This window comes from Eumetopias jubatus, unplaced genomic scaffold (genome assembly GCF_037043125.1).
Source record: "Eumetopias jubatus isolate StellerSeaLion01/CBP00866 unplaced genomic scaffold, mEumJub1_p1.0 scaffold_4, whole genome shotgun sequence".
Taxonomy (NCBI): Eukaryota; Metazoa; Chordata; class Mammalia; order Carnivora; family Otariidae; genus Eumetopias; species Eumetopias jubatus.
Genome location: NW_028274810.1, coordinates 71,500,540 through 71,517,110, shown reverse-complemented (window position 1 = coordinate 71,517,110; position 16,571 = coordinate 71,500,540). Strand labels below are relative to the sequence as shown.

General features: G+C 54.8%; 4 protein-coding genes across 9 annotated transcripts in view; 2 read left to right on the top strand and 2 right to left on the bottom strand.

Moving 5' to 3' along the window:
• Nucleotides 1-1,729: 1,729 nt before the first annotated feature.
• Nucleotides 1,730-3,245, top strand: HPDL (4-hydroxyphenylpyruvate dioxygenase like). Its single transcript, XM_028097247.2, has one exon. It carries the CDS (start codon nucleotides 1,977-1,979, stop codon nucleotides 3,090-3,092), a length of 1,116 nt encoding a protein of 371 aa, XP_027953048.1. The 5' UTR covers nucleotides 1,730-1,976; the 3' UTR covers nucleotides 3,093-3,245.
• A 620-nt stretch (nucleotides 3,246-3,865) lies between these two features.
• Nucleotides 3,866-11,689, bottom strand: MUTYH (mutY DNA glycosylase). Of its 5 annotated transcripts, none has more exons than XM_088022450.1 (17): nucleotides 11,419-11,688; nucleotides 8,170-8,429; nucleotides 7,928-8,048; nucleotides 7,222-7,412; nucleotides 7,093-7,132; nucleotides 6,897-6,970; nucleotides 6,716-6,757; nucleotides 6,568-6,639; nucleotides 6,366-6,479; nucleotides 6,187-6,284; nucleotides 5,964-6,108; nucleotides 5,821-5,884; nucleotides 5,499-5,690; nucleotides 5,259-5,395; nucleotides 5,022-5,174; nucleotides 4,790-4,831; nucleotides 3,866-4,061 (listed from the first exon to the last, which is right to left on the bottom strand). In XM_088022450.1, exons 2-17 carry the CDS (start codon nucleotides 8,182-8,184, stop codon nucleotides 3,930-3,932), a joined length of 1,632 nt encoding a protein of 543 aa, XP_087878576.1. In that variant the 5' UTR covers nucleotides 8,185-8,429; nucleotides 11,419-11,688; the 3' UTR covers nucleotides 3,866-3,929. The 5 variants fall into 5 exon arrangements, with proteins under 5 accessions (XP_087878576.1, XP_087878575.1, XP_087878577.1 ...); XM_088022449.1 differs by lacking the exon at nucleotides 11,419-11,688 and adding an exon at nucleotides 11,191-11,259; XM_088022451.1 differs by lacking the exon at nucleotides 8,170-8,429 and having other exon boundaries at nucleotides 11,419-11,689.
• TOE1 (target of EGR1, exonuclease) lies at nucleotides 11,378-14,922 on the top strand. 2 transcript variants are annotated; one of them, XM_028123338.2, is made up of 8 exons: nucleotides 11,378-11,500; nucleotides 12,267-12,409; nucleotides 12,497-12,537; nucleotides 12,671-12,767; nucleotides 12,919-13,053; nucleotides 13,318-13,577; nucleotides 13,774-13,933; nucleotides 14,017-14,922. In XM_028123338.2, the coding sequence occupies exons 1-8, from the start codon at nucleotides 11,449-11,451 to the stop codon at nucleotides 14,635-14,637; spliced, it is 1,509 nt and encodes a 502-aa protein (XP_027979139.1). In that variant the 5' UTR covers nucleotides 11,378-11,448; the 3' UTR covers nucleotides 14,638-14,922. The 2 variants fall into 2 exon arrangements, with proteins under 2 accessions (XP_027979139.1, XP_027979140.1); XM_028123339.2 differs by having other exon boundaries at nucleotides 12,895-13,053.
• The window catches only part of TESK2 (testis associated actin remodelling kinase 2), a 137,126-nt gene continuing 135,398 nt past the window's right edge, over nucleotides 14,844-16,571 (bottom strand). Inside the window, exon 11 of the mRNA XM_028123337.2 lies at nucleotides 14,844-16,514. Within this exon, the coding sequence (XP_027979138.1) occupies nucleotides 15,790-16,514 (725 nt within the window). The 3' untranslated portion in view covers nucleotides 14,844-15,789. The remainder of the gene's footprint in view (nucleotides 16,515-16,571) is intronic.

Here is a 16,571-nt window from a genome sequence, read left to right as displayed (position 1 = left end):
CTAGAGCCTTCCCGGTGCTCAAGTCTCCTAGGAGGAGTCCTAATGTGGTTGTTATTCTGAGTCCTGCTGCAGCCCCTCTCCTTGTGACATACAAACCCACTTTGTATGCCCTGAGCCCACATAGCTGGGCCCTGGTTCACAGGCTAAATCCTGGACCCCTGGCCAGGCTGCAGCATATACCATCTTATTTAATCACAACAACCCTTTGAAGTAGGTACTATTATTCCCATTTTTTACAGAGGAGAAAACAGCCTCAGAGAAGGTAAGCAACTTGCCCCGACTCATACAGCTTACTAAATATTGGAGGTAGTTTTCAAACCCAGGTCTATCTGGCTTTTGGAACCCATGTTCTCCAATTTACTAGTCTGCAGAGTAGCACCAAGTGCCTTTTACCACCGCTGATCAGTTTCTGGGTACTGCCTTCTGGCTGCAAGACTGAACACACAGCCAGGCCTCTTTTTCGCAGCCTGTCTCTCCATCACATCCTTCTTCCTCTTGCCAGTGAACTTGCCAATGATGTAATACTGAATGGTATTATATCAGATTCCCTGACAAAGGAATCTCCTTTGCAATGCCTGGAACCATAGCATCCATCTCAAATGTCTCCAACTTTATGCTCTATTGCTCCTCTGAGGGTTTGGTTCATATTCTTCACTGGCCTTTTTGCTTATGCCATTTACCCTTCTTGAAGTCCCCTTCCCAAACCCTCCAAGAGCCACCGTTGAAGTCTCAGAAGACTTCTACTTTCCTCAATCCAGTGATCTCACTGGAAAGCTCCTCTGGCCCAATACCCAGTAAGGAAGCTTCAAGGAGGGCTTGAGTTCTAGTCCTACAGGGTCAGGAAGGTGGGAAAGGACACGAATGCTGCTGTTTCTTTCCGGTCCTGAGCCATCAGTTTTTTCTCCAAATCTTGCTTGGGACAAGGGGGCAAAAGATTGTTGAGAGAGAAGTGGGGTTGAAGAAAGAGATAGGTGCACTTGAGAGACTGGCAGAGAGAAAGGAGGAAAGGTGAGAGGTTTGTAGGAGCCGTGCAAATAACCTATCTTCCTATAACATCAGTTTCTCTGGACCAGTTTGGGGAGGAAAGAAAATCTGTAACTTAAAACATTTTAATATTTTTCAAAGTTTTAAAGGAACATTACGAGTCAAAGGCAAAATTCTCTTTTTAAGCTAGAACATGACATTGGTAAGAAATTCCGTGCTTGGGGGCGCCTGGGTGGCTCAGTTGGTTAAGCGGCTGCCTTGGGCTCAGGTCATGATCCTGGAGTTCCGGGATCGAGTCCCGCATCGGGCTCCCTGCTCAGCGGGGAGGCTGCTTCTCCCTCTGACCCTCCCCCCTCTCATGTGCTCTCTGTCTCTCTCATTCTCGCTCTTTCAAATAAATAAATAAAATCTTAAAAAAAAAAAAATTCTGTGCTTGGGGCGGGGGCGGGGGTAGGGGGTTAGGAATCCTGGCTCCTCCCCAGCTCTCAGTTTAGGGGACGAAAGAAAGCCTGGCACCGAGTGAAGGCAGCTACTGTGATCTCCGTGGGCGTTGTGTGTGTGGCGGCGGGGGTATGGCCCATCCAGAGGCTCTGGGAAAGGGCTGTCCTGCGTCCCCGCCGTACCCTTCGCGACAGCGTCTGGGTTGGGAGGGGGAGAGTGCGAGCCGCAGTCACTGGCACCGCCCCCTCTCTCCGGCTCCACCCTAGCTCTGGCTCCACGTGGTTTTCACCACCCGCCGCGCAGACCCGGGCGCGGGGGCAGGCGGGGGTCGCCACGCAGCTCCGGGCTGGAGAGGGTGTGGCCGGGAGAACCGCGAGCCCCACAGGGGTCGGTCTGTGACTTCTTGGAAAAGAGCGAGGAACGCGCTCTGGGGGCAAACTGGACTCCACAGGCTTCCGACGACAAACCTGGGACGGAGAGTCCGGGAGTCCTGAAAAGACAGGTGAGCGGCGGTAGGGGAAGGACAAGCCAGGGTCCCCATCCGGACCGCCATGGCCGTGCACGCCCGTTGTCTGTGCCACATTGCCTTCCACGTGCCCGCGGGGCAGCCCCTCACCCAGGATCTGCAGCGTCTCTTCGGATTCCAGCCCCTGGCAATGCGGGAAGCAGAAGGCTGGCGGCAGTTGGCCCTACGCAGCGGCGACGCGGTCTTTTTGGTGAACGAGGGCGCAGGGCCGCGGGAGCCGCTGTACGGCCTGGACCCACGTCATGCTGTGCCCAGCGCCACCAACCTGTGCTTCGACGTGGCAGACGCGGGCGCCGCCGCCCGGGCGTTGGTTGCGCGGGGCTGCAGCGTGCCGGTGCCCCCGGTTAGCGTGAAGGATACGCAGGGCACAGCCACCTACGCTGTTGTCAGCTCGCCCGCCGGCAACCTCAGCCTGACACTCCTGGAGCGTGCCGGCTTCCGAGGGCCTTTCCTCCCGGGCTTCCAGCCTATGGCCTCTGCAGCCAGCCCGGGCTGGGTCAGCCACGTGGACCACCTGACCCTGGCCTGCACCCCTGGCAGCTCCTCCACACTGATGCGCTGGTTCTACGACTGTCTAGACTTTCGCCACCTGCCACTGAGTCCAGGTGAGGATCCGGAGATGGGCCTCGAGGTGACAGCAGGATCTGGGCGAGGGGGACTGAAGCTCACCGCCCTGCAGACCCCCCCAGGCAGTGCTGTCCCCACCCTCGTGCTGGCTGAGACCCTGCCGGGGGCTTCTAGTGGACAGGACCAGGTGGAGCAGTTCCTGGCCCGGCACAGGGGACCAGGATTGCAGCACGTGGGGCTCTACACGCCAAACATCATAGAAGCCAGTGAGGGGGTAGCAGTGGCTGGGGGCCGGCTCCTGGCTCCTCCTGAGGCATACTACCAGCAGCCGGGCAAGGAGAGGCAGATCCTAGCTGCTGGGCATGACCCTAGCGTGCTGGCCCGACAGGGGATCCTGCTGGATGGTGATGAAGGCAAGTTTCTGCTTCAGGTCTTCACCAAGTCTCTCTTTCCAGAGGACACCTTCTTCCTGGAGCTGATTCAGAGGCAGGGGGCCACAGGCTTTGGCCAGGGCAACATCCGGGCCCTGTGGCAGTCGGTGCAGGAGCAAGCAGCCAGGGACCGGGAAGCCTGAGGAGGGCTGGGGCTGGGGAGCACCGGGCCAGCTGGAACTGAGAAACACCTGCAGAGGCTTGGGGTGCTTTGTCCCCAGGGGCACCATCTCTTCGGTGCCTACGAGAACTTGACGCTCTCACTGGGGTCCAAAGAGGTGGGATTTTGTTTTGTTTTGAACTATGAAATGTTCTTACGTTGTCTATAACTAATATATATGCAAGATATAAAGAATAATAAAGGAATTACATAATTAGGAAATAGAACTTCCCAATACTTATGAACCATCTTTGTAACCTTCTCTGATCCCATTTCTCTCCACCCTATCCCCCAATTTTACTATTAACCCCTTGATTTGCTCTGTTATTTCACTACGTATGAAACAATAGAGAAATAAATTTAGTATTTGAGGTAGGAATTTAAGACAGAACAAATCCTCCCATTTCCCCTCTCCCTAGGGAGCAGCCTCTGAAGGTGGGGAGGGGTTGGGTCAGGGCTGAGCCCAACCACCTGCTGTAGGACAATACCACTGCTCTAGTCAGAGCTGACCAGAGATCTGGACCAAGGGTGTTGGGTGTCAGCCACAGGCAGGGGCCCTCTGCGGCTGCTTTCTCCCTCTCTCCTGAGGGTTGGGGGAGGACAGATCACTCTGGACAGAACACCCACCTCCATTTGCCTGGGGCTGGCTGGGAGCTCATGCAGTGGAAGTCAGCACCAAGCAGGACTTTACCACTTTCTGGGTCCCTCCGAGGGGAAGAACAAGTGGGCTAGGGAGGGGGTGGAAAGTCTCCAAAATGACTATAAAAATAAGCACTTTATTAAAAAAACGGATTCTCAGAAGTGGGGGCTTCCAGAGGTGTCACTGGGCAGTACTGTTGAGGCTGGATGCATCCGTCGGGATGTGAGGCCGAAAGAAACTATCCAGGAGTTGCTGGCCCGGGCTGGGCTTTTTCCGGCTGGATGGAGTGGACATGGGGCATCTTTTGGAACCCTGTGCAGAAGCCAAAGAAAGGAGGCACTAAGGGGGCAGCAGAGTCCTCTCCTTCCGCCCCCTCTCCACTCCACTAATACAGCTCAGGTTCTAGTCTGAATGTTGTAAAGCTTCCAACCAGTCTCCAGTATCTACGTCTTCGGTCAACATGGCAGCCGAAGGTAGTCTTCCTAAGATACAAATCGGACTCCTCTCTCCACCCAAAATCCTTTAGCGGCCTGGCGTTCATGGCCCTGACTGGCCTGCGCGGGCCCTGCTCATCAAATGCACCCAGCTCCTCGCACGATGCATTATGAAGTTGGCCGCATTATGCCAGCATTGCCCACATGACTCTTGGGCCCGGGAAGAACATTCTTACTGCGGACTCCCCTCCCAAACCTGGAAGTAATGGTTCGGTTCTTCCACGCAGATCACCAGCTATTTCTTCTAAGCGGCCCTTCCTGATCCTTGCCTCTCAGACAGAAATGAAAGCTCTCCACCTCATAAGCCACAAAACCGAGTACAAGCATTTCGCACACCTGGGGCCCTACTGTCTCCACCATTTGTTCTTACTCCCTCACCGCCCTGGCCTCCAAGCTCTAAGGTCTCCAGGGAAGAACTATTATTCCTCTCCCCACCGCCAAGTGTGGAGTGGATAATGTTCACCCAAGCATGTGTCATTTAACTTACTGAAAACCCGGGGATTCGGGCCTGGGGAAAGATGGCTGGGGGAGGGCCAAGAGACTCACCTTGCAGGTCCCTGGCTGCTGGCCCTCGTACACACGGAACACCTGGCCAAGGAGAGAGGGGGAGAGTGCAGGGCTGGCACCTTCCCCCAAAGAGCCAAACCCTGTGGTCTCTCCTCAACTTCACACCCCCACACATCTGTTTAAAATACGCTTTTGTTTTCTCCTGGTAATAGGTTCACGTAGAACATACAGGAACCCCAAAAAAGTACAACGAAGACCACACAGGCAGTGCCTTTTTCATAGCGGTGGAGACAGCTGCAGTGTGAAACTCCTCGCGGGTCAGCCAGCGAGCACCAGGCGGCACGACAGTCACCGGGGTCTGCCCTTCCAGGGCCAGACCGTATACTTGATAGGTCAGCTTGATGTGAGAGAAGGTGTGGACCACCTGGAGGGAGAGCCAAGGGGCTGAAACAGGCCCAGGGATGTGCCCACAAAAGCCACACCCCTGCACTTCCCGCGGCTCACGCACCTGCCCGAGGTACCGGAGGCGGGGGGCTGGGAGGGGCCCAGCCCAGCTCTGCAGCTCCCGCAGCAGGGCCTCGCGCTGCTGTGGCCCTGAGGGCTCCGCGGTCACAGCCGGGAACTGCCACAGTCCTGCCAGCAGCCCTGAGAGAGAGGACAGCCAGGTGTGGCCAGGCCTTAGCCGCCGACTCCTCCGCTTCCCCCTTGTTGCTCCTGCCACCGCCCTCCACTCCGACGATCTAGGTACCTGAACTGGGCCTCTGCACCAGCAGAATCCGAGGACCCCCAAGGGCCCCGGGCTGCTCCAGAACACAGGTGGCAGAGTACTCCTCCCTGGGGGGCCTGCGGCCGGCCTTTCTGGGGAAGTTGGTCACTCCCCGGGTCGGGTCCCAGGGCTCCGTGGGAGGCGCGCAGAGCTGGCACGGCCCCGCGTGAGGAGCTGGGAAGAGAGATCCCCAAGCGCCGCTCAGGCCCAGGGAGCAGGCCGTGGCCCAGCTCTGTAGGGTCTTACTCAACTCGGAGGATAAACTGCAGTGACGGCGCGGTACAGGGCTGGGGCTGGCGCTCACCACACTCCTCCACGTCAGGGCTGCCCGGCGGGCTCCGTGAGCCCAAGAGCCGTTCCCGCTCCACCTGAGAGGCACGAGGCAGACGTCATGCGCCAGGGGTCACCGTCTAGGACCCCTGCCTGCCCCTTCCGCGGATGGCTCACCCTCTGGTGTGCCCGGCACAGGCTCTGCACAGGGCACTGGCTGCAGCGCGGGTGCTGCGGGGTGCACACTGTGGCCCCCAACTCCATGGCCGCTTGGTTCAAGTCCCCAGGCCGCACCGGGTCCACCAGCTGCTGGGCTAAGCTCCTACAAGGGAATGTGGCTGTGAGCCAAAGACACTTTGGAGACCCCCTTGCCAGTCTCCCCAGGACCCCAAGACCCTACCAGAGAAGCTGGGAGACGAGGGTGCTGCTGGGATCCGCACCAATGGCTCGGACTCGGCACAGCACCCGCACTACATTCCCGTCTACCACACCAGTTGCCTGGCACAGAGGAATCCACGAGTCAGCCGGCTCCGGGAGGGAGGGCAGGCACACACCAAGGGGGGGTGGGCTAAGACTCACCTGTCCGAAGGCAATGGAAGCGATGGCTCCAGCTGTGTACCGCCCCACGCCAGGCAGGAGCTGCTGCAGGGTCTCTGCTGTACGTGGCATATGGCCCCCTAGCTCCTCTACCACCTGATTGGGGGGGGGGGAGGCTCTATGTTATGAGACACCTGAGGCCCTGGGTTTTACCCCCTTACCTGTCACCCCCTCACCCCCTTACCTTCCGGGCTCCCTCCTGCAGCCGCCGGCCTCGAGAATAGTAGCCCAGGCCCGCCCAGAGCTGGTTCACCTCCTGTGGGTGAGATCAGAGAGATCAGTGGTCAGTCCTCAGTTGTCCCCATTTCCCCCTACCCCAGGGTGACTCTTACCTCCAGGGAAGCACTGGCCAGGTCCTGCAGCGTTGGCCACTTCTACAGCTCGAAGGCCATCAAAAAGAAGTAAGATCAAGGTCAAGGGAGGTGGAAGAGACCTTCTTTACCCCACCCCCCCCGAGGCTAAATTCTCTCTGGGGTCTGGCTCATGACCCTCCCCTTCCTTCCCTGAAGTCACCTGCATCCATCGGGTATAATAGTCGATCACCGTGGCAACCTGGGTCTGCTGCAGCATGACCTCTGAGACCCACACTGGGGGAGAGGGGTTGGTATGAGGGCACTGCCGAGCTGCTCTGCTCCCAGCACACAGCCCCTGGACCCCAGACCAGTGGGCGTCCAGGCAAAGCAGGCGTGCTCCCAAGACATGCACTCACCAGCGTATGCCCGCCTGTCTGGATCCACCTCACCCTCTGCCTGCCAAAGCAATCCCAGGTAAGGAGTTAGTATGGAGACAGCTGGGCACCGACCTCCCACCCCACTGTCCCTGGCCCTCGCCTGCTTACCCGCCTTCTCCAGGGTAGGTCCCGCTTCTCTCGGTCGTACCAGCTCAGTAGGTTCTCCCGAAAGACTATGACGTCAGCTGTGTCTCTGAAGAGATGGTACGGGGAGAGAGACGCCTGCACCAGCACCCCCTCCTTCCGCCTGGCCAAGTCTGCTGGGGCCGCAGGAAACTCAGGCATTGTCCCTGCACAGGCTGTGCACCAGGTTACCCGGGGCACTGCAGCCTGGCTGCTCCCACGGAGGGCGCCCCCCCCAACCCCTTGCTTAAGCTTTGGACCTGGAGTCAGACCGGAATTCTCTAGCTCTGTGTAACCTGAGCCAGATTTCTGGCCTTAAGTTGGCCAGGGTGGTACCGCTACCTCCTTTGAGTCTGGGTCACAATGAAAACCCAACAATTTCAGCCAAGCATAATGTATACGTGTGCAGGGCTTTCCCGTTTAGAAAACATTTTCAGCCTCATAAACTCATTCGATCCCATGAAAGCCACAGGAGGAAGGAAATGCACAGACAATCGCTCCATTTCACTGGTAAGAAAGCAGCCACTCAGAGCAATTGTCCCAAAGTTACAGGGCAAAGTCAGAACGAGACCCTTAATTAATCCCTTAAGGCCCTGACATATACCACGTTCCCTTCCCAGCCCGAATCTCCCTCCCTTTCATGGCCACTGAATCCAGCACCTTCATCTTTGACTAGCACCGCGCTCCTCACCATTGGGGGTAGAAGGCTTGACCTGGCGGCCGCTGAGGACACGCTTCTCCCTTCCCTCCTGGCAGGGTGCCCGCTCCCTCTGATGACTCTTCATAGCTGTTCGTGGCTTCTTCATGATGGCCTAGAAGGGAAAGGCCCAAAGTAGTCAGTCACCATGAGGCTGAATCTTGGGGCCCCACAACGAATATAGACAGCCACCTCCTTCTCTACAACCCTCATTATAGAAATCTAGCTTTCCTTACCCTCCAGATGCTCATGGGTTGGCCCCTGGCTGGCTGTGGCACTGAGGTATGACCAGTGGAGCATAATCTTGGAGACCCACAAAAGAAGAGGCCAGGGCTGGGCTGGATATACCTGTGTATCCTGGATGCTCACTGTGACTGTGTGTAGGGACAGGGGTTCATTACGTGTGTCTAGAAGCACAGGGCAGGTAGGAAGTTTATCTGGTAGAGATGCAGCACATGAAACAGCCTTGAGCCGTCATGGAGTCCAAACCTCCATTCTACAGAGAGGAGAAACCAAGGATCAGAGATGGGAAAAGATTTGCCTGAGAGCAGATGGCAAGTTGGGGTGGTGGTGGGAGCGGATGTGCTATTTTTATTCCTAATCTTTTCTTGATCCAGTAAACCAAAGCTGGCTGCCCATTGGTAATGTGAAATATATCTGGTTGATCTTCACTGCTCCCTACTGTTCTCTTGGTGCCCTTTTCTCAAATAACTAAAAAGTTAGTGAGGGCTTATTATATGCCAGACTCTGTGCTAAGTGTTATACCAATTTCTTACTCAATCTCCAGACAACTCCATTAGGTATATGCTAGTATCACCTCCATTTTAGTTAGGAGGAAGCTGAGGCTTGCAGAGATGAAGCAACTTGTCCACCCAAACCCAAAAGGCCTGCCTCCAGAGACTGCACTCTTGTGCTGTGCTATACCACAGTCACTGCTGAGCCCCCGGTTCAACCTCTTTCCTTTCCCTTTTTTTTTTTAAAGATTTTATTTATTTATTCACGAGAGACAGAGAGAGAGAGGCAAAGGGAGAAGCAGGCTCCCAAGGAGTAGAGAGCCTGATGCGGGACTCGATCCCCGGACCCTGGGAACATGACCTGAGCCGAAGGCAGCCGCTTAACCATCTGAGCCACCCAGGCGTCCTCAACCTCCTTCCTTAAAACCTGACTTCATCACCTCATTTTCATCAAAAGAGCTTGTTTCCTCCTTCAGATAAAAAAAGTGAATGCATAAGTTTACTGCACTCTGCACTTCTCTGCATTCTCCTTCTCCTTCCTTGTGATATGAAACAATGGTCTCTCCTAAATCGGCTGAGCTCAAGTTCCTGCTCCTTAATCCCTTTTACAAAACCCACTCTCCTTCCCTTCATAGCCAACCCTCTTTGACCAAACTCCCTAATTCCATAATTCACTCTACCATCTATTCTCCAAAGAGTAAAGCAGTCTTTCAAAACATTATTGTGTTATTTTCTTACTTAAAACCTTCAGTGGCTTCCTACTAATTCACTCACTCACTATTTATGTAGTGCCTATGTGCCAAGCAGTTTTAAGTACGTAGAATACTTCAGTAAATAAAACACCAAAGGTTCCTGTCATCAGGAAGCCTATAGTCTAATGGGGGAGGGCAAACAATAATAATTAAATTATATAGGATGTTAAGTGATAAATACTAACATAAAGAGAAGAAGTAGAGTTGGTGAAGGGGATAAGGAGTGGTGATGGTGGAATGTTGCGACTTTATTTTTTTTTACAGATTTTATTTATTTATTTATTTGACAGAGAGAGAGTACACAAGCGGAGGAGCAGCAGGAGAGGGAGAAGCAGGCTCCCCACTGAGTAGAGAGCCCGATGCGGGGCTTGATCCCAGGACTCTGGGATCATGATGTGAGCCGGAGGCAGACGCTTCACCAAATGAGCCACCTGGAATGTTGCAATTTTAAAGCACATGGTCAAGGTGGGCCTTATTAAAGTGATATTTGACCAATGATTTAAGGCAACTGAAGGAATTAGCCAAAGGCATCCTAAAAAGGAGCTAGTGCAATGGCCCTAAGGAAGGTGCCTGGTGTGTCTGCAGAATAATAAGGAAGCCGGTGTGGTTAGAATGCACCAAGAAAGGATGAGTAGATGAGGTCAAAGAGGTAAAGAAGGTAGGGAGCATAAGGATCACTAAGTACCTTGTAAGCCGCTGGAGGACTTTGGCTCTCCCATTCATTGCTCTGAGAACTCAATCCTCTTAATATAGTTTTGTAGGCTCCAAAGACCCCCACCTGCCTCATCCCCTCACTCACTGCGCTCCAGCCATGTTTGCCTAAATAGTTGCTTCAACCCCCCACCTGTCGGCTGTGACATCTCACCCAATCCGTTTCTCGTACAGCTGTAGTTTGTACCTCTCTTATCCTGTGCTTCACCTAACACTTATTCATTCTTTCAGGTCTTGACTTAAATGTCCAAATCAGTCCCCCTCCCCCAGTCTCACCCTCTTGTATAATTCTCCATTTTCCTCTTATACTAATTGTAATTTCACATTTATTTATGTTTCTTTTACCAGTGTCCACCTCCCCGACTTGACTACAGAACTCCATGAGCACGGACTGAGTCTTTTTGTTGACTGTTGAGTCCCCAGAGCGGAGCACAGTGCCAGGTAATTTGCATACAACAAGCACCGTTAAATTAATTAAAACCGGATGAGAGAAGAAATAGTAAGAGGTTTTCTTTCTTTAGAATGGGAGAAATCTAAACCATCCAAAATAATGAAAAAGACTCAGTGGAGAGAGAAAGGTTGAAGACGAACTAGAAACAGTGAATACTCAAGGAGAAAGGGTTGAAACTCCTTGGTGGGTCGAGAGGATGGGAACCGGAGTCCTTGAAAAAGAACTGGCCTCCGGTAAGGGCATGTCTCTCAGGGTATCAGGAGTCAAGTGCAATCACCCTCTAAGTCAACTACCCCTCCGGCCTGGATTATTGTAAAGGCCTCCCCGCCAGTCGGTGACTCTAACCCCTCTGGCAGCCTCTCTCGAGTCCCTCTCCCCGCCTTTTCACTTCCTGGAAGTGAGTGAGGTCTCCATCCTGCCTGTGAATGTGCCCAGAATATCCTTCTTTCCCCTACACTGCCCTGTTTGTGCGTAAACTCCTAGGCGCGCTTCAGGCTGGCCGAGGTAGCGTCACCTCCGCTGGGGACCCCCACCCCGGCGCCGCGTGGATGAAGACCGCGCGAAGCGACCGCCCACGTTCCCGCCCGGAGAACGCGGAGAAGGAATTACCTCCCGCTGGGTCTCCCGCGCCCGGCTCCCGACGCACTCCAGGGGGCGTGGCTCCGACCCGCACGGCGCCCGCCAATAGGTCCCTGCGCGCACCCGGCCGCCTCCTCCGCGCCAGACCCGGGAGGTGTGAACGGAAGTCCGACCCGTCGGCGACTCGGCGGGCGAGGCCCCGCCCCGTCCCCGACCGCCGGAGCCGCGCGGAGAGAAGCGGAAGCCCGGCGTACTCACCAACTACTCAAGCGAGGGGCGCGCCGTGTCATGGCCGCCGACAGTGGCGATGGCGCAGCCTCAGCCCCAGCGGCCCCTGACGGTGAGTGGCTTCCCAGGGCTTCTCGGCTTAAAACCCTGTGCGCTCCGGAGCGGGGGAAGGTCTCGGGCTTTCGGCTCTAGAAACTGATCTCAACGTTCAGAGGACTAGCTCATTCCTTCTGAACCAGCCACGAGGAGACTACAAATCCCGCTGGGCACTGCGGCTCGGGCGCCCAAGCCCGGCGTGTTGGGAGCAGTCGGGGCCGGTAGGGGCGTGTCGGGAGGTGTAGTCTAGAGTTCGTGGTTCTGTTAAGTGGCGCGGGTCTGAAGGAAGTGGAACGGATTGGGAGCTTGGGTGTGAGGAATTATTTATGAGGCCCTGGGGCGTACTGGTTAGCGCCGCATGTGGCTCCTGGGGCCCCGTGGGAACAGTACTATGGAGCTTTGGGGGGGTATTAAAAGAGTCGCATTCCTTAAGCCCTGAGAAGGATTTCCTGCGGCATGTGGGAAGAAGGAACCTCACAGATCGTCTAGTCCAGCCTTCCTCCTCTAAAGATTGTGATGCTGAGGGGAGAAGTAATTTTCCCAAAGTCTCATATAAACCACTGGAAGACGCCAGCTTTCTCTCCCCAAATTTAGGGCACTGTTCACTCCAAGGCCTGTGCGTAGAGCACGTGTGATACAAAGGCTTGCAGGAGAGAGATGCTATTTCTTGCCTTAATGGAAACTGCCCCCCAGCGTTCCACCCCCAGCCATGGCCTACCTTGGAATCTCTTCCCCTGGGCCTTTGCCTCAGCATTACCATCCATCGCTCTCCTTACCCTCAGGTGGTGTCAGCAAAAGCACAAAATCTGAGGAGGAGCTAGTAGTCCAGGTGCCTGTGGTGGATGTGCAGAGTGACAACTTCAAGGAGATGTGGCCGTCCCTCCTGCTGGCCATAAAGACCGCTAGCTTCGTGGCTGTGGACACGGTGAGGGCTGGGGGATGGGGAGGGCAGATAGTTGTGAAAGGGCTGGTGCTGGGAACCTAAAACAAAACTCCCTTTACACACTCCCAGGAACTGAGTGGGCTTGGGGACAGGAAGAGTTTGCTGAACCAGTAAGTATGAGCCCTGATCTTAGTGCCAACCTTGGCAGGAGGGGCAGACCTCATCCCTGGAGTAGAAGTCACAGTCCTGGGTGGTTTGAGGGCTAACTCCCAGCCACAGCCACCCCCTAAACCCAACCCCAAGGTGCATCGAGGAACGTTACAAGTCCGTGTGTCATGCGGCCAGGACCCGTTCTGTTCTCTCCCTGGGCCTTGCCTGCTTCAAGCAGCAGCTAGACAAGGTAGGGACTGGTCTCCTTCCTATCCCTGGTCTGTGGCTAGGGGGAAAGAGGGTTGAGATCCTGGAGAACATCGGGTGTAAGGTGTTTCTATCCCGAATCCCGAGGGAGCAGATCCTTTCTCTCTCAGGGTGAACACTCCTACCTGGCTCAGGTGTTCAATCTGACCCTGCTGTGCATGGAAGAATATGTGATAGAACCAAAGTCTGTACAGTTCTTGGTTCAGCATGGCTTCAACTTCAACCGGCAGTATGCTCAGGGTATCCCGTACCACAAGGGCAATGACAAGGTAGGTCTCCAGCCTTGAGACTGCCCCTCCTGTGACTTTATTTCTTCCCAACCGAGGCTGGGTGCAGTGGGAGGGTCTGCTTCTTAGGGAGGATGGGAAATCACTAGGGATAGGGCTGGGGAAACAAGCCTGATCCACAGAAGACTAGCATTGGGAAGGCAGGGAGCGAGAGCTTTCCAGATAGGGGCACCCGGGGATAAGTGTCCTGCAAGAGAGGCTCCCTACGGGGCTGTCCTTCCCAGTGACCCCTTTCTTTCCACCCAGGGCGATGAGAGTCAGAGCCAGTCAGTGAGGACCCTGTTCCTGGAGCTAATCCGGGCCCGTCGGCCCCTGGTACTACACAATGGTCTTATAGACTTGGTGTTCCTGTACCAGAACTTCTACGCACACCTGCCCGAGAGCTTGGGAACCTTCACTGCTGACCTGTGTGAAATGTTCCCAGCCGGCATTTATGACACCAAATATGCTGCTGAGTTTCATGTGCGCTTCGTGGCCTCCTACCTAGAATATGCTTTCCGGAAATGGTGAGCAACTGGTTAAGGCTTAGGGGTGGGGCCTGATATAAGCCTATTTCATTTACTTAAGGTATTTATTGAGTGCCTGCCATGTGCCGGGCACTGTGTTAAGTGCTGAGGACTCAGCAGTCAGCAGAACTGACAAAAAACCCTATTCCCATGGAGTATATAAGCTATGGACCAACACCCTCGTCTGCTGTTTCAGTGAGCGGGAAAATGGGAAGCAGCGGGCAGCTGGCGGCCCGCACCTGACCCTGGAGTTCTGCAGCTACCCGTCTAGCATGGGGGCCCATATTGACTACCGCTGCTGCATGCCCCCTGCAACCCACCGTCCTCATTCCACCAGCGTCTGTGACAACTTTTCGGTGAGAGCACCTGCCCATTTCTTGGGGGAGGGCAGGTTCCTGATGCCTGGAACCCCCTCTCTAAGTCTCTTTCCTACCTCTAGGCCTACGGTTGGTGTCCCCTGGGACCACAGTGTCCTCGGTCCCATGATATCGATCTTATCATTGACACCGATGAGGCTGTGGTGGAGGACAAGCGGCGACGGCGGCGACGTAGGGACAAACGGCGGAGGGCTTTGTTGGGCCTGCCTGGGAAACAGACCTCTGAGGAAAATGAGGATTGTCCTCCCGTGAAGCAGGTCTGCGGGGATGGCCTCCAGGCTGAAGAAATTGAGCAGGAGGTGGCTAAGGATGAGACCAGGAGCCAGCCTGGCTTGGAGCAAGGTCACAAAAATGACTTGGAGCTGGGGCTTAAAGTAGCAGGGCCGGAAACTTCTGATACGGCTGCCTCAGAAGCGCCAGGGAATCAAGCTGGTCCTCACCCAGTGCCTGGGGATGGACTGCATCGGGCTGGTTTTGATGCCTTTATGACAGGTTATGTGATGGCCTATGTGGGCGTGAGCCGAGGACCCCAGCTCTGTAGCTCTGGACCCTGGCTACCTGAATGCCACAACAAGGTATACCTGAGTGGCAAAGCTGTGCCCCTCACAGTGGCCAAGAGCCAGTTCTCCCGATCCTCCAAAGCCCACAACCAGAAGATGAAGCTGGCTTGGGGCAGCAGCTGACCCAACTTCTGCCTAGCACTCAAGGCCCAGGAAGAGGGCTGAGAATGGCACAGAGGTGTCTGGGTCCCTCTAGCCTGTGAATGTCCTACTCCTACCTTCTACAGAATTGGGGGGTAGGGGTGGGGGCAGTCTTGGCCTGGACCTTCTCCTTTACCCTGAAGGCTGAGGAACAAGGGTACATGTAAGGAGGCTGACCAGCACTTGTAACAGACTTTATTTTTAAATCTGAAAGTGTCTTGGGAAAAAGTATTACCAAAAAATCAACAGAAACAAGTTATGAAAATATTTGACCAGTTTCATCTTTGGTTATTTCTTATCGTGGCTCTGTAAGAACAGACTGTTCCCACAGCTCCAGCCATAGCAGGAAAGGAAGAAAATCAGTCCATGTATAAACCATTTAACCAACTGAGTGTATCACATGTTGACAAATACATAGAGCAGACCCTGAGGCCTACAAAACCAGCCCCACTCCCAACCACAAAGTTGAAAGTTTTATGGGGCAAAACATTAAGACTCCTTCATAAATATGAAAATAGATTAATCAACTGGAAAAGATTTTTGAATAGGTTAGCTAAGAGCCATGACCACCACGCTGCCTCACCCTCCCCTTGCATAGAAAATGTAGTAACGTGGTCTGACCATGCAGTAAGTGCAAACAGCAATTATTCAAGTGTCTTAGACGTCCTGGCAAGAAGCTCCCCGGTCTTTAGGTCTGAGAAATAGCCATGCCTTTTATGGCTTCCTGGTTAGCTCCAGGTTCCATCCAGTAGCTTATATGACCCAGGAAAGGGCAAAAGATAGACCTGGGGTGGGAGAAGAACCTGGGGTATTAGCTGCCTGCCAGCTCAAACTAGAACTAGGAGTCCTCTGGTCCTGTCTGGGGAAGTGCACTGGGAGTCGGATGGGAGCCAGAGCTCCTTGCTGGATTTCAGAAGCTTTGTATCAGCTGTTGGCCCTAACTAGGAAGGGCTTTCATTGCTGCCTCCCCCCTCATACACAGCCATTGGGCACTTGGAGCCCCCAGATTGACCCTGGCTTGGCCTGGCCTGCCTGCTCTATAGGCCGCAGGGAAGAGTCAAGGCTGTGCACCAAGGGGGCCCTGTGGCTTCAAAGGAAGGTCCACCCTCAAGGTGAGCTGGGGACTAACCCCTCTCACCCATCCTGTTTTCCCTGGGTTTTCAGGCCTATGCCTGAGACAGAGAAAGGGACTGGAGCCAAGCCTCTTGGCCTTTCTTCTTCTACCTCCATTTCTTCAGAGGCACCTGCAAGGCATGGACTGGCCCCCTGGGGCCTGGGCCCAAAACCATTTTCTTCTTGGGGACCGGAGCAGTCCATGGCTTCATGGGCCGGAGCAGCTGGGAGGGCAGATGCTCGGAATGGCGGGATCTCTCTCACTCTGTACTTGAGACTACTGAGGCGTGGTGGGGGCCCATCAGATAGTGATTCTTCTCGGCCCACAAATGGACAGGCCTCTCGATGCAAGAACTCTGGAGAACCAGGCAAAGAACGCCACCGGCGACCAGGTGGGGCCAGGGGCTCCTGCCAGTCAGCCACAGGCAGAGTTCCGGGCCCTGGTGCATCCAGGTCAAACACCAGGGAGATGACAGACTTGCTGGGCAAGTCAAAGAACTTGATCTTGCCACCCTTGAGGTCTTGGCGAGCACTGAAAGGGTTGATTTTGGGGGTGCAGGCAGCACCACCTCGTTGTGGCCGGTAGTACGGATCCAAGACGTTCACTGTACGTGGGGGCTTACGGGAGAAGATGTCTGACTGGCTTCGAGACAACCAGATAGTGCGTCTTGGGCGTGGGGACTTGGGAGGGATCTTGTCATCCAGTAAGCTCAGTCGCTTCACCCCAGGTCCTTTCTCCAAGAGTCCTAAAAAACGAGTCAAATCAGGGTTATTCCCACTAGTCATAACAGAAGTGGCACCTT

Coding starts and splice junctions, on each gene's coding strand:
- HPDL (XM_028097247.2), top strand. CDS start 1,977: ATGGCCGTGCACGCCCGTTGTCTGTGCCACATTGCCTTCCACGTGCCC.
- MUTYH (XM_088022450.1), bottom strand. Junction 6,109..6,186: donor CTCGTCTCCCAGCTTCTCTG/GTAGGGTCTTGG, acceptor ATTCCCTTGTAG/GAGCTTAGCCCAGCAGCTGG. Junction 4,832..5,021: donor TCTCCACCGCTATGAAAAAG/GCACTGCCTGTG, acceptor CTCCTTGGCCAG/GTGTTCCGTGTGTACGAGGG.
- TOE1 (XM_028123339.2), top strand. CDS start 11,449: ATGGCCGCCGACAGTGGCGATGGCGCAGCCTCAGCCCCAGCGGCCCCT. Junction 11,501..12,266: donor AGCCCCAGCGGCCCCTGACG/GTGAGTGGCTTC, acceptor CCTTACCCTCAG/GTGGTGTCAGCAAAAGCACA. Junction 13,054..13,317: donor ACCACAAGGGCAATGACAAG/GTAGGTCTCCAG, acceptor CTTTCCACCCAG/GGCGATGAGAGTCAGAGCCA.